The sequence below is a fragment of the Gastrolobium bilobum genome, unplaced genomic scaffold (assembly GCF_033153095.1).
Source record: "Gastrolobium bilobum isolate Gb01-03AN ecotype WA unplaced genomic scaffold, APGP_CSIRO_Gbil_v1 utg19566, whole genome shotgun sequence".
Lineage (NCBI taxonomy): Eukaryota > Viridiplantae > Streptophyta > Magnoliopsida > Fabales > Fabaceae > Gastrolobium > Gastrolobium bilobum.
This window is the reverse complement of record NW_026899003.1, coordinates 2314-16024: the sequence shown is the minus strand read 5'-3', so window position 1 is coordinate 16024 and position 13711 is coordinate 2314. Positions and strand designations below refer to the sequence as shown.

The 13711-nt window shown below is 34.5% G+C and overlaps 1 protein-coding gene across 1 annotated transcript; it reads left to right on the top strand.

Moving 5' to 3' along the window:
- Positions 1-2706: 2706 nt before the first annotated feature.
- LOC133286204 (GATA transcription factor 5-like) lies at positions 2707-4086 on the top strand. The gene is made up of 3 exons (XM_061483592.1): positions 2707-2717; positions 2864-3175; positions 3274-4086. The coding sequence occupies exons 2-3, from the start codon at positions 2876-2878 to the stop codon at positions 3946-3948; spliced, it is 975 nt and encodes a 324-aa protein (XP_061339576.1). The 5' UTR covers positions 2707-2717; positions 2864-2875; the 3' UTR covers positions 3949-4086.
- Positions 4087-13711: the final 9625 nt, after the last annotated feature.

The window sequence follows — 13711 nt, the reverse complement described above, 5'->3', positions numbered from 1 at the left end:
AGATAACTCAAAGGCTACAAATTTTATGAAGACAAGAAAACCCAATTCGAATAGAAAGATGGTCGAAATTAGAGCCCAAGTCAGAAACAAGTTGCTGGAATTTTATTGATTTAAATTTGTAATTAGAACTGAATTATGTTGAGGCCCAAGGCCATTGTTTTAGTTCTGATTCTGTTTATTTTATTATTGTAGGCCGAAATTAGTTCAACCCTAACCCGTTTGCGAAGTGGGTTAAAAGGGTTCGTTTAGGAAACTTGAAGGAGTCTTCGTTTGGGAGTTTGTACAATCGACTAATTGTCTATGGAGATTAATCTACATTTTTCGGTTCTTCTTCTTCTTCTCTTTAATTTTGAATTATGTTTATTTTAGCCATGCTAGGCTAAGCACCCTTTAATCAACCTAAGGGTAATGGATTCCATGGATTAGTCTAGAGGATCTGCATTTTTCTTTTAATCAGATTCGTTTATCTTCCAAACTCAGATTGATATCATGCGATTGTGGATATTCAATATGAGATTTTCCATTGCGATTATGGAAAGAGATTAATCACCAATTCTTATATGATGTAGACATAGACTTGTAGGAATTGTGAACTTTTGAAATTCATCGCGTTTAAGGCTTAATCTAAAAGAAATTACTAAGACATTAGAGTTCTAATTGAATTAAAGGTTTAAAGGCACAAAGACATTAGGATTTAACCAATTAATTATTTAAAAGATGAATTGTTTGAAATAATTGAGATAAAATATTATTGAAATTAATTTAAATTAATAAAGGAGGATCGAAGCTGAAGTATATCCTAGCTACAGTTTTCGTTATTGAATTTTTACCAGTTTTAGCTCTTTGTTTCTTTGTTTGAATTACTTTTAATTGCAACAGTCTTCTTATTCATTTTCGTTATTGAAAATTACTCTTCCAAACTACTTGATTTATCCAAATTAAGGAAAATATTGAGAATAGTGATTGGTGTATTTAATTCTCGTGGAAACGATAACTCTACTCATCTCTTTATTACTTGTACAACCGGTATACTTGTCGTGATCGCAACAAATTTTTGACACCGTTGTCGGGGATTAATCTACATTAATATTAACTCATAACACATAAGCGGCAACTTTATAGTATTTTTTAATTATATAAATTTATTCTTTGGTGGTATAGGAAAAGCATAAAATTATATCACAAAAATAAATATATATTTTTTATAATGAGATCCACTCACTTTTATGCTAGTGTAGCATATTTATGCAACAAAAGCAGAAATATTTTTTTCTAAATTTATTACATAAATGTTGTCATATTTTGTGTATTAAAAAATTTTAATTGATTTTTTTTAAATGGCTAAGACAACAAGTGTGTGTCTCAGCTTATTATTATCAATGAGCATTTACTATTAGGCATTTTTATTATGTATAAATATAAAGAGATATAAAAATATCTTATACAATCCGAAAAGGATATCATTTTAATATTTTAGTAAATTTATTATATAAGAAAAATAATTTTTTTAAAAAATCCTAGATTTTTATTAAACTCAAAATAACTCAAATTTGGTCGTGTCTAATAAGGGTTGAAACTTGAAAGAGCATGGGAGAGTGAAGGGTAGGGGTGTAAATGCGCCAGGCTGGCCCAGCCCAGCCTACGGCTCGGCCTACATTGAGCCCAGCCCAGGCCCGGCCTTTCAGGAAAGTAGAGTAGGCTTAGGTTTATAAAAAAGTTTTTTTTAATAAATAGGCCATATGCCAATTTTGTCAAGCCCGGCCTACAACCTTGTAGGCTGGCCTATTTAATTTATTAAAATAAAATAATAAAATAATATTTATTTTATGTGGCAAAGACACAAAGTACCAAATACCAATATCTCTTATTTTTTGTGCTATTTTATTTTATGAAAGGAAAACTTGTCTAATGTCTCCAAATTTTACATGTTGTTGCAGCTTAATACCATGGAGCAATGGGTACCTTGCTGAATTATGATGTTACTGATGAAGATCTTTCAATAATAATCTTCTTTCCCTCGTTTTGATGGTGGTTTAAAGATTTTTAAATGAATGACATTCTCTTGTAGACTTTATTTCAGCCTCCAGTAATTGTATTTTTCTTATTTTTCCCATTTCTTTGACTCTATTCCTCTATGATATACATTCTAGAGCTGAGGTATTATGTTGACTCTTTTTTATTTGTCATTTTTTTCTTATGAGAAGTACTAGTGCATGCATGAATGAAAATTTCTTTGCTCTATACAATTATTGTTTTTGCTTAGTATATATAGTGGGAGGCCTACAAGGCCTGTAGGCCATGTCAGGCTTTCTTATTTTTGAAAATGGGCCGGGTTTGGCCTACAAATAAAGCCTTTAATAGGCCAGTAGACCAGATAGGCTGATTTTTTTTTTACGTAGGCTTGGGCCAGGATGGCCAAAGCCCAGCCCAGCTCATTTACACCCCTAGTGAAGGGATATTAAAATTAGGGAAAGCAAATAAAGAGAGATGAAGAAACGGGCTCATATTTATTGTATTTTATTTTTTTCTTTCAGTAAAGTCTTAGTAATAATGTCAGGGACGCTTTATGTATCAAAAAAACAACAACAAAAAATTTAACAAATGTCAGGGACGCTTTCAAGTTCATTCAATGCTTTAACATACTTAATATCTTCTCTTTCAATTTCTTCTCTTCACTTATCATCTCTTCCCTCTGTTCCTCTATCTTCCTCTCTCAGGTAATGAGTCTCTCACCATGTGAACTTTATTATAAAGGAAAAAAAAATTTAAATAACATAAGATTGAGTCCTTAAGTCTTCGTTGATTTTCAGCATTCTTAAAAATAATATATAATAATAAATTGATCTTATTCGTTCTATTTTAGGCGCAAACAGAAATGGAGTGCGTGGTGCAAGCAGCGTTGAAGAGCAGTTTTAGAAAAGACATGACAATGAAATTCAGCCCTCAAACGCTCTTAGAGGAGTTGTCGTTTAACGTGCAGAGTGTCGACGACTTCATCGTAGACGACTTCTTCGACTTTTCACATGAACAAGTACTCCAAGAAGAAGAACCCCAACAACAAAACCATGATTCTGCCTCTGTTTCACTTCAACAGGAGAACCAACACAAGACCCACCAAATTTGCAACTCCTCATTCAACAATGGGTCTTTCCCAACAAGCGAACTCGGTGTTCCGGTACTCTCACCACACAAATAAAACATAAAACGGTTTTTTATGGTGGTTTTTTTTTTTTTTTTCTTTTTAATTTGATACGAAAGTTTCAATTTTTATAGGCTGAAGATGCTGCGAACTTGGAATGGTTGTCTCATTTTGTTGAAGATTCCTTCTCTGAATACTCTATTTCCTTCCCAACCAGAAACTTAACAGAAAATCTTGCAGCCAAAGCGCCTGAACCGGGAAACTCTGTTTCGGTTCAACTCTGTTTCAAAAATCCGGTTCCGGTCAAGGCTAGGAGCAAGAGAACCAGGACCGGGATTCGAGTCTGGCCTTTCAATTCCCCTTCTTTCACCGGTTCTTCTTCATGTTCTTCTTCAACCTCGAGCTCCACCACTCCATCTTCCTCTTCCTCCTCGTCACTCCCGGAGACCACCGTGACCACAAACCGGGTTTTCTCGGAGACGAAGTCGCCGGAGAAGAAGGCGAAGAGGAGGGCCGCGCTTGACGGCGGCGTGGAGAAGATTCCGCGGCGGTGCAGCCATTGCGGTGTCCAGAAGACCCCTCAGTGGCGAACCGGACCGCTCGGGGCGAAAACGCTGTGCAACGCTTGTGGGGTCCGGTTCAAGTCGGGTCGGTTATTACCCGAATACAGGCCCGCGTCTAGCCCCACTTTCTCGAGTGAATTGCACTCCAACCATCACCGTAAGGTGCTGGAGATGCGGCAGAAGAAGGAGGAAATGGTTGAACCGGATACCGGTTTGGCACTTTCTCCCGTGATTCCCGGTTTTTGATTATTTTTTTGGTTTTGGACCCGGTTCAGTGGGACCCCGAGTTAGTTTGTACATCTTTTTTTCTTTTAACCTTTGTTGGGTGGAGTAGGTGTTACCCTTAGGCATTGTAATGTAACTGATTAGGAGACTTTGATATTTAAGTCCTTTTTTTTATGAAAATTTAGAAAAAGTCTTTTATTTTATTTTATTTTTTTCCATTCCAATTATATGTATGTAATGAGATAGGAATGGGATATGGTGGTGGGTGAGTTTGAAACTGTTCAACCTTGGTTTGGGGTGTGGCCGTTGGAAAGCATGTACTTTATGAATGAAAGAACACAGAACTGGTTAAACGCTTTGTTGTGGCGTAACTTGGACGTACCTTACGTTGGGAAACCGAAGCATGTGAAAGTTGCCTAAGAGGAGGTGAACCTTTCGTCATCACTCCCAACAAAAGCAATGTGCTTTGGGCTAGGAATTCGAAACCTTGATTTGGACTTGTGCTGAGCTATATTTTGGAGTTACCTAATCGACGGGGCACAACCATTGATCGGTTCAAAAGAATTTTGAATTTTGAATTTTTTATTGGCGTTCTCAAATGGCCCTGTCTTCACTAACCTATGCTTTATACACTTCGAAAAGATATTATCTATTTACTATTAAATAGCAAAGGTGTAAAGTGAACGGTAAAGCAAGGTATTTGAATTTTTGAAGTTTCCTTTGCCATCTTTTGGGGGCTTAAAAACAAAAGAAAAGAATGGAAAGTTGGAATCTTTACAGTACTCGATGAAAATGGAGTGGCTAATATTGTCTTGGGTTTATTTACTATATCATTTTAATGTCATCTTATAATTTTAATATTGTAGTTATGAAAAGGAAAAATTCTGAATTTAAAGAATATTACATCTGTCATGGTCCCCACCTAGCAATCCTATCTTGCATCAAATTGGGACAACGCACCACATGCAAAAAATTATCTAAATGCCACCTTCAGTAAATTTTTTTTCAAAATGTCACGTCACTTAACTTGCTAAACATCTGGCGAGTTAGCTATGGACACGTGGCAGAAAGTGCATGGCTACATAAGCTGCTGTGGAGTGAAGCAGGATTACGTAGTTTCAAACATGCTATGCTGCGAGATTACGTAGCGTCAAACGTGCTATGCAGCATAGCATGGTTAGTAAGCAGCTTTTCTGACACGTAGCAAACGTGCTATGCAGCATAGCATGTTATATGTTTGTCATATTTTTAAAGTAATATAGACTGAATTAAACTAAAATAATTAACAAACATAAATTACATTTAATCCATTAACACTCATAAGTTAAATTACATTACCTAACGGTTCAAAAAAAAATTAGCATCACTTAAACTAAATTAAATGAAATTAATTAACACTCCTAAAAATAATTAATTAATAGTTATAAAATAATTTAAATTGATTATATGAGTTTAATTCAGTCTATATTAATTTAAATTATTTTATAACTATTAATTAATTATTTTTAGGAGTGTTAATTAATTTCATTTAATTTAAGTTATGTTAAATTTTTTGAACAGTTAAGTTATTTAATTTAATTAAGGAGTGTTAATGAATTAAATGTAATTTATGTTTGTTAATTATTTTAGTTTAATTTAGTCTATATTATTTTATGATACACACGTAACATGCTATGCTGCAAAGCATGTTAGCCACGTGTCAAAAAAACTGACTAAACAACTAGGCTGCATAGCACGTTTGTCACGTGTCAGAAAAGCTAACGAAACATGTTATCCTGCATAGCACGTTTAATGCCACATAATCTTGTTGCACTGTGCAGCGGCTTATGTGGCCATGCACATTTTGCCATGTGTCCACACCTAACTCGCCAGGTGTTGTAGCGAGCTAGGTGACATAGTATTTTGAAAAGAAAATTGCAGAACGTGACATTCAGGTAATTTTTACGAAAAGTGTGGCACTTTGGTCGTTGTTCCCGCCAAACTTAGCAACGAAATCATCAAATGATTTTTTCCATTTTACAAAATGTGACAAAAGGTCATGTAGCAATAAAAATAGCTATTTCCAAGATCCTAGTAAAATTGTTTTGGGGCAGTTAACGTACATATAATGGAATTGCTAGAACTGGAGATTTTAGGATTGTTGTGGTTGCACCATCGTCGGGTGGCGAAGAATCTCTAGAGCTCTATGATTATGATATATGTGTCTTTTCTTCTACAAATGATCTCTCAGAAGTGTAATCAAATGAGAAAGGTTTATTTGTGATGGTTAACTAACAAAGTATTATACAATTAAAATAGAGTCGAGAGAATCATGAATTTCAAGACATTGTTAACCACACTATTTGTCAAAAACATGTAGAGATTTGATGTAATCATCTTTGCTTTCACCACCACAAGAGCTCCTTTCACGATCTTCAAAATCTCTCCTTCAATACTCTGAGCTCATATAATTGTCTAATAGACATTAGATTATTTTTTAAGCCCTTAACATGTCGTACCCCTTGCATTGTACGAACAATATCACCATACATTTTTATCTTGACAGTACCAATTCCAGCAATCTTTAAGACATGATCATTTCTGATGAACATAGATCCTTCTAAGACAGGCTCGTAAGTACAAAACTAGTCTCGTCGTGAAGCTATGTGCCATATTGCTCCCAAAACATTATTCAAACATTAGTGAGTTGTTTTTCTCCTTTAGAACTGATTATTGTTTCGTTGTATAAGATTTCTCCTTCACTAGAGGTACCAACAACACATCCTTGAGAAGTACTTGCATCATGAGACTTCCTTTTATTATTCTTACTATTCCAACAATATTTCTTTAAAGTGCCCTTTCTTTCCATATTGGTAGCAGTTTACATTCTTCCTTTTTCTTGACTTTGATCTACTCTGATTTTGACTTCCACTCAAGCCACGTTTCATTGATCTTCCTCTCGTTATCAACAAAGCCCCTACTTGCTTTGAATTTTCCAATTTGTCCTCTTTATTCTTTCATCTGCATTCTTCTTCAAGAGTTGTAGCAGCAGTATCATTAAAACAGATTGTTTGATAACCCTTTGTTTGTTATGTTGATGATTAGTTGATCATATGAATCAAGTAGACTTTGGAGTAAAAGCTCAGCATGTTCACTTTTTACTACATTGTAATCCAATAATATAAGTTGAGAAAACAACGTATTCAGATTGTTGATGTGGTCCATTATCATCATGGACTCACTCATTCGAAGAGTATAGAATCTTCTTTTCAAGAATATCTTATTATGAAGAGATTTGAACACGTATAATTTGGTGAGTGCATCCTAAATTTCCTTTGTCGTCTTCTTTTCCGCAAAACGTGACAAGATCAAATCTGCCATTGTTAGGTGTTGTTATCCATTTCTTTCCATTTTTCTTATGTTAATTCTGTGGGTCTGCCTTCAATTGTAGCTAAGCAATTGCCCTTCCTCAGGATTGCCTTCATCTTCAGCTTCCATAGGGAGAAATTACTCTCATTGTACTTCTAAATCTCTAATTTTGTCGCCATATTGTTGACAATATTTTGTTTATTAATTGTACTGGGTTACACTATTTCATTATAAATAGTACTATATACATAAACAGTACCGTGCGTACAAATAAAACTATATACTAAAACAAATGCAATATAAGTTAAAGATATTATAAAGGTATACAACCGCATGTAAATAGTAATCGCGAACAACACCTTAGTGTGAATAGTAACTAATAATCGGTGAACTCTGATGCCACTGTTAGGTAACAGAGTATCATACAACTAAAATAAAGTTTAGAGAAACAGGAATTTCAAGACACTGTTAACTGCACGAATTGGCTAGCTAGGAAAGTGTAAATCCAGTGGGAGTCTTTCTGTGCTAGACAATGGTGACTAGTTAAATACATACTAAATTTATGGCTATTCTTTTTAACCATTTTCCTAGATAGTAATAATGTAATTAACTTTATCTTAATTCCATCGGTTAGAAGATCAACAAATATGCCAATTGAAGTGACATACAAGATTTATGTGAAAAATCCAATTGAAAAACAACGGGCAAGATCAAAGAGGATTTTCACTATGTGAAAGAAATTACAACCTCCCTCTAAATACAAAGAAAAAAATATCACTGTATCTTATACTAAGAGAATATACCTCACTCAAAAAATAACTTAGTAGATACTATTTAATTTCTCTATGAATTGTGGGATTTGGGATGCTTGTAATAATGAGCAATGGTTTCAATTTATAGAAGAGTTTCTCCGGGTTGCATTTCTGTGTTGCACCATTCCTCCACGTATTCTTCAACTTTCCGTATTTGCATATTGTCAAAAGCCACTAAATGAATAGTGACATGAGATTTGTTTCATGTGAAAACAAAAGTCGCCGAAAAGTGGCTTTATCCTTTCATCAGTGACTAAGAAAGGTTTATTTGTGACATAAGAAATATAAGATTTTTGGAACAAATAACGGATTTATTGGAGTTAAAATAGATGATTTTTCATATACTTAAAACAAATTTATAATCCTTGCGAAGTATTTTGATTAAAGTATATATATAGATCTTGACATAAAACTTACAATAATGATGGGCCTAAAAATGAGTGGGTTAGTTAGTTAGTTATTCTAGAAATTTTGTGAGTACGATAAAAGGAAGGGAGGTGTGGAAAGTGAGTAGGCATGTATTAAGTATTGGTTTAGTAGCGAAATTTTGGGGATCTTTTGGGAACTCTTGGAGCCAGGGTAGTTGGTTCTGAGGGGGAGTTAAGGTCTTTTGATTTATTTTCTGCATTTAGTCTTGTAAGGAGCTTCCCTCTATTTATGTTTTCACTAATTTATGATGAATAAAAACAAGTTCCATCAATTTGGTATCAGAACACTTCCGATCTAGGCAGTGTTTTGATCTGGTTCGGATCTGATATAAAAAATGGAGGAATCAATGATTTAGAACTTAGGCAAAATTTGAAAAAAAATTGTAAAGGTGTTTGAGGATGCAATTGAGAGATGGAAACACAGAGACTTGAATACGAGAAGATGAAGTCATAGAGCGTTAAAAAAATCAAAGAAGAAAATGAAGAAAAGAAGGAAAAAATAGCAATTGTAGAAGATGGAAACGAAGAAGAAGACGACAACACAAATCAAAAAAAGAAAAAAAATGTTGCATAAAAGAAAAAATAGAAGACAAAGAAGGAACAAAAGGAAAAAAAGAAGAAGCAGAATCGAAAAAGAAAAAAAAAGACGCGAAAAAAGAAGAATATAACACCGAAGAAGCTATAACAGAAGTAGGTGAAGGAGACGAAGATGAAGAAGCAGAAAAAGAAGAAGTAGCGAAGGAAGAAAAAATCGAAACAGGAAACACTAAATATAAGGTTAAGGAGAAGGAGATAGTGCTGGGAAGGAGAAACGATGATGTGGCTATAATGGTAGCGGATTCAATGGATACGAAGCGAATCATTATCCAGGACCTGCTTTAACTAACCTGTATGTACACCCAATGAGCCCTAATGGGGGAGAAGGAAATACGACCGCAGGCTCATCCCAAAGAATGGGGCCCAATAATAACCCATATGACCCTAGCAGTGTGGGTAGCAATTCGTGAAATGTAAAAGTGAATCAAAGGTTAGGGCACAATGCCGAGAAGGGAGGCGAGACTGGAAAAGGCGGCAGAAGAAATTCTGATGGAGGTGGCAATGGTGACCAGTGGACAACGCGATTTCGATGACTGTCTCATGAAGAAATGGCAGAACAATGATGGCAGAATGATCGCCCAATTGAAAAAAAAAGGGCAACAGCACGCAAGACTCCAATAGAATCACAGAGGCGACGTACGACAGCAAGTGGCGGGGGACGAGATTTCGGTCACCGGACGAGATGGTAGAAATGAGGAAGAGGAACCTTAACCTTTGTTTTCGATGCGATGCCCCATTTTCATCTGATCATATACGTCGTAACCAGCGTTTACATATTATATTCCTGGAAATAGGGGTTGACGACATGGACCTTGAAAAGGTAGACATGGTGATGGAGGAAGAGAGAGAGAGGAAACGAACCTGAGGTTAACCATTTATAGGATGGTGGAGCTAATTTACAATCCTTCATTAAAGGTTTGGAACAAAAGTAAAAAAAGGAGGGTTGCAGTGTTCTAAAATTTTATTAACAAGTTTTAAAATTTGGAGGGTGGCAGTGTTAATAGACCCTAAGGCTTCCCATAATTTCCTAGTAGTGCAAGTCGCTCAAGAATTGAAGCTGCTAATGTGGTCAAGATGTTTTAAACAATGGGACCTAGGTGAAAGCTCTTTCACATTACCTATCCTCTTATTTTACCTTGAGGACAATGGGGATTTTTACAGGGTGAGTATTGATGGACCTAAAAATGAGTGGAAGTTATTCTAGAATTTTCTATGAGTAAGATAAAAGGAAGGGAGGTGTGGAGAATGAGTAAGCATGTATTCAATATTGGTTTAGTAGGAGAATTTTGGGGATCTCTTAAGAACTCTTGGAGCCTAAGGTAGTTGGTTCTAAGTAGGGTGTGCAAAAAAATTGGTTCACTGCTCTTGATCTGACCTTGACCTAACCCATAAATACCTATTTTTTTGAATTGGGTTTCAATACTAATTCTCTTTTATTTGGGTCAATTTTAGACCTGACTTATTTTAATAATATATCCACTGACCCAAAACTTGACCCATACCTGTTATAAATGAACAATTTGGGTTTGTCACTATAATGAAATGTGGATATTTCGAATGTGAGAGAGGGAAGGAAAAAAAGGACCAATCAAGAATAGATGCGTGGCGTAGGGACACATCTTGTGTCTTCCTCCCTAAGCTTCCCGCATGAATACTTGTAAGAACTATATATTTAAATTAAATATTTTCTTAATTACTTATTTTTTTGGGGTTATATAATCCTCTGCAAGTGTTTACTCCGCAACTTGATTTCATTTTAATATTTAGATTCTCAAAACATTTTTTTCTCGAGTATAATAATAAGGACACAATAATTTAAACTATAAAATTTCGATGAATTTCGAGAAAAAATAATTTTATAATATATTCTTTTTAAAATAAATCATTTTCACATTTTTTGAAAAGAAATTAAAAAAAAATCCGAGTTTTTCTTTGTATTCTTAAAAAAGTCAAACATAATTTTAATTTCATGATTCCGATTCGTGGCTTTGTTTATTCAAATTATTATTGTTGCAACTGGTTTGAAGTGCAAAACGTTTAGTTCAGTTAGGTATTGGACTGCAAATGTGGCTGTAATGATTAGTGTTGAAGAACAAGTAATAAATTGACATTTGTGCATTTTGATTAGAAAAATAGTAAATGAATAAAAAAATTAATTTGTTTGTGTAGATTAAAAAATAAAATAAAAGTAGTTTGTGAATGTAACACTTTTCTTTTCATATTTGTTTCTGTGTCAATTCATCAAGTGTGAAATTTAATTAATGTGCAGATAGATGTTCTTCAGATAAATGTTATTTATTTTAAAACAAATAAATAATTAAATTACAGTATTTTAAAAATTAAATTAATAACTATAAAAAAAAAATCAAATACAAGTTTTGAAACCAAGTGAAAAGCATGTCAGGTCGAATTTGACTCGATTATGAAATCAAGTCAGACTCACTTCAGAAACCAATTCAGGTCGGATCCGACCTGGATCAAATTAAACCGGTTCGAGTCAAAATACCTGACTTGTAAAAATCAAGTTGGATCGGGTCGGCACAAAAACCCGACCCCACCCAACCCATCCTATGCATGACCCTAATTCTAAAAGGTAGTTGAGGTCTTTTGATTTATTTTGTGCATTTAGTCTTGTAAGGAGCTTGCCTCCATTTATATTTTCATCAATTTACAATGAATAAAATCAGGTTCATCATATAATAACTCCAAAAGTAGGAGAAAACATTATTAATAGACGAAGCCATAAACTACAATAGTGAACTTGATAATATATCTTGACTTAAAAGCTTAAAACAGTAAATTTATGTGTATTTTTACTCATTGTTGTAAAAAAACTAGTGTAAAAACTTACGTTTTTTATATTTTTTACTTAAGTGATACGTGTTTAAATGCAAGTAAAAACTCTCCTCAGTAAAAACAGGTAGAAACTCCGTGCAAAAATGTAAAAACGTAAGTTTTTATATTTTTACTTAAACGAAAAAAACTAAATTGGGTCTTATACAAAAAAAAAATTGAATCGGGTAAATTTTTAACCATAACCCAATTTTCTTTTTTAAAAAAAATCTTATTTCCATTTCCCCCAAATCAAAATGTATAGTATCTTCTTCTAGCTATTTGGAAAAAAAAACCGTCGCATAAGGTTGCTGTTGCAAAGAAAGAAGAGGGTTAAGTCACTGGTGAAAAGTTTGAGTACCAAGCTGAGGAGGATTTTGAATCAATCTATTGTGTTTTATTGCAAATGAACTTGTTATAGGAGCAAGAGAATAGGACATTGAAGACATGCAATTGATGCAAAATAATGTGTTTGATTTGAATCAATTGATATAATTTAGAAGTTATTAAATTTTATTCTTTTGATATTTTGAAACTTGGTTGTGGGAGTTGTTAAACTCTTTTTTTATGTTCTTGAACTTATGTTTTATATAGTTATGTAACTTGTATTTTTTAAGGGTAATATAAATATCATGTAAAAGGAAAAAAAAATTACTTTCCTGCACAAACAATAAAAACGTGGGGTCCATAATTTTTCTTCCCTTTTCTCCTATCACTTTCTCTCTCTTTTTTTATTTTTTTTTTGATAACATTAAGGGGCAAAGCCCCAAACAAAAACAAACTAACAACCAAAAATAAAAAATAACTATCCAGGGTCTATATCCCTACAAGAGGAGATTCCCTGAAGATCGTGATCAAATAACTGAGCAAGGTGAAACGGCATAACTCTATGACTCCAGAATCCAGTATCTTTGTGAAGAGCAGACTTCGCTAACCAATCAGCACAGGAATTAGCTTCTCTTGGAATATGAGAAAGCGTTACCTCTCAATCCTGACCGATGAGTGCTTGTATCTTAGCCACTATACGAGGCTGACAAGCTGCATTGCAATCAGCAAGCAAAGAGAATACTTCAGAAGCATCTCCTTCTAGTTCCACCTTCTTAAATCCCAGTTGCCAAACCAATTCCAGACCTTTTAGAGTTCCCCAAAGCTCCGCCATTAAAGGAGTGCAAGCACCAATATGATACTCAAAGCCTCCCAACCAAGAGCCATCATCAGATCTGATAATCCCACCACAAGCAGCCACCTTAGTATTCCTTTCAACTGCCCCATCAATATTAATCTTCACCCAATTTAACCTTGGAGGTTTCCATAAACTCATACGAGTTGGATGAATGCTAGTAGTAGCCATAGCCTTCCTACCCATGCAGTTACGAACTTCCTCTATATACATAGCAATTATGTGCGTTCCATGGGTTGGATGCTTGAAGTTAGTATCATGGACACTTTTGTTCCTCCATCCCCAAATGAACCAACAAGAGATAAAAAAGACATCATGCCAATCATCTGAATTACTTTGATTCCAAGCTTTTGAGATATTATTTTCAACCCAATCTCTAAGATCCAAGCTGTAGAATAAGCTTTGCCGATTAGCTGAAACCAGAGAATTCCAAACACTTCTAGCATGCTTACAATCTCTTAGAACATGGAGGTTTGTTTCCAACTCACCAGGACATATTTTACAATGACCAGAATCCCCACTCCATCTAGATGTGCGGTCTTTAGTAAGAAGGCGGCCATGCATTATGATCCACATACAAGATTTAA

Excerpts from the sequence above, each read along its gene's own strand:
- LOC133286204 (XM_061483592.1), top strand. The coding sequence starts at position 2,876 with ATGGAGTGCGTGGTGCAAGCAGCGTTGAAGAGCAGTTTTAGAAAAGAC. Across the intron at positions 3,176-3,273 it reads CAAGCGAACTCGGTGTTCCG|GCTGAAGATGCTGCGAACTT; the intron begins GTACTCTCACCA and ends CAATTTTTATAG.